The sequence below is a fragment of the Volvox carteri genome (genome assembly GCF_000143455.1).
Source record: "Volvox carteri f. nagariensis unplaced genomic scaffold VOLCAscaffold_24, whole genome shotgun sequence".
Classification (NCBI taxonomy): domain Eukaryota; kingdom Viridiplantae; phylum Chlorophyta; class Chlorophyceae; order Chlamydomonadales; family Volvocaceae; genus Volvox; species Volvox carteri.
Window position 1 is genome coordinate 1,065,849 of NW_003307567.1, and position 1,318 is coordinate 1,067,166.

The 1,318-nt window shown below is 60.5% G+C and overlaps 1 protein-coding gene across 1 annotated transcript in view; it reads right to left on the reverse strand.

Moving 5' to 3' along the window:
- Window positions 1-1,318, reverse strand: part of VOLCADRAFT_92135 (TIR-containing protein) — a gene marked incomplete at both ends in the record, with an annotated part of 15,988 nt that overhangs the window by 7,951 nt on the left and 6,719 nt on the right. The window contains 2 exons of the mRNA XM_002951573.1: window positions 151-256; window positions 909-1,273. Of these exons, the coding sequence (XP_002951619.1) occupies window positions 151-256; window positions 909-1,273 (471 nt within the window). The remainder of the gene's footprint in view (window positions 1-150; window positions 257-908; window positions 1,274-1,318) is intronic.

Sequence of the window (1,318 nt, forward strand, 5' to 3'; positions counted from 1 at the left end):
TTTTTACCGCAATTCACGAGCGCTGGCGGTTTGGAGAGAGCACATGAGCACATGAGCACATTTCCTTTCCCTTCCCCTTCCTCTCTCCTCAAAACCGGAATTTCTCTGCCACCTCTTCGCCCCTCCCCCCCTCCCCCCCAAAGCACCCACCACGAGCTCCTTGATACACCACTCGCTCTTGAACACGTTGTCCGTCATGATGAACAAAAAGTGGGTGCAATGACCCACCATCTCCTCAAGGCTCCCCAGCTCTTGCCTGCACGGTGTTCGGGCGGGGGAGGGGGCCGGGCGGGGGAGGGGGAGGGTCGCCGTGTTTGTAAATCATCTAAAAGCCGCAATGAGGGAGATGGCGATGCTGGCACGTGTGTGTCTCTGTTTGTATTTGCTACATATCGATCCCCGTGATCCACCATGGATCGGCCTGACGCTGGCCGGGAGGGTGGAGAGTGGAGGGCGGAGGGTGTGTATGTACAGCAGCAGTGTATGTACGACAGCAACGGAGTGCGTAGAGGGACTCCGCAGCTGCAGTGCGGCTCTGAGGGTGCTCGCGGGGTCAGCGATATGTATATGCTGGTGGGAGCTATCAGGAGCCCTGAGGCGGGGAGGGGAAAAGCAAAATCATCACACGGACGAAGAAGAGAAAGTCCGGGGGGAGCTCTCGAGGGGGGGGAGGAGGGGCGCCAATGCTGCGGGAAAAAAAGGGGGTCAGCAAATGTGTGACATTTGCGAACGGCAATAGGCATTTTGGGAGTAGTAATCATCATTGTGTGGGGGGAACGTCTCATCATCGCCCGGAATCAAAAACGCGCCAGCACCAGCACTCCTTGGCCTCTTTTGGCCGCCCAACCCTAGCATTTTGCTCACTGCTCCCCCGCCGCTCCGCGTCCCCCTCATCCTGAACCACTTACTTGAATTCGAAATCCAAAAATACCGTGTAGCCGTTACTGACCAACAAGTTCCATAGCGCCCGGGCAAAGTCACGCGCGTCGGTGCGCTTGTGGCTCAAAAACACGTCGTACAGCGGCGGGCCGGTCCAGCCGCCGCCGCCGGCGGAACCGGCACCGTCATTGCCGTTGACGCCGCCCTTGCCGGCTGCGGCCCCCGCCGCCGCTGGCGGCGCCACGTCAGCGCACGACACCTTGAGAGCGCGCGTGGCGGCGGTGTCCGTCAGCTCACCCAGTTGCAGCAAGGTACCCCGAGCCGCGTCCACCACACGAAGATCCTCGCGCTTAAGACACGCCTTGAGGACCTCCTGCACCCCCGCCTCACGAAGCTGCGCATGCAGGCCGGAGACCTGCGCCATGTTAAAGAGCGTACG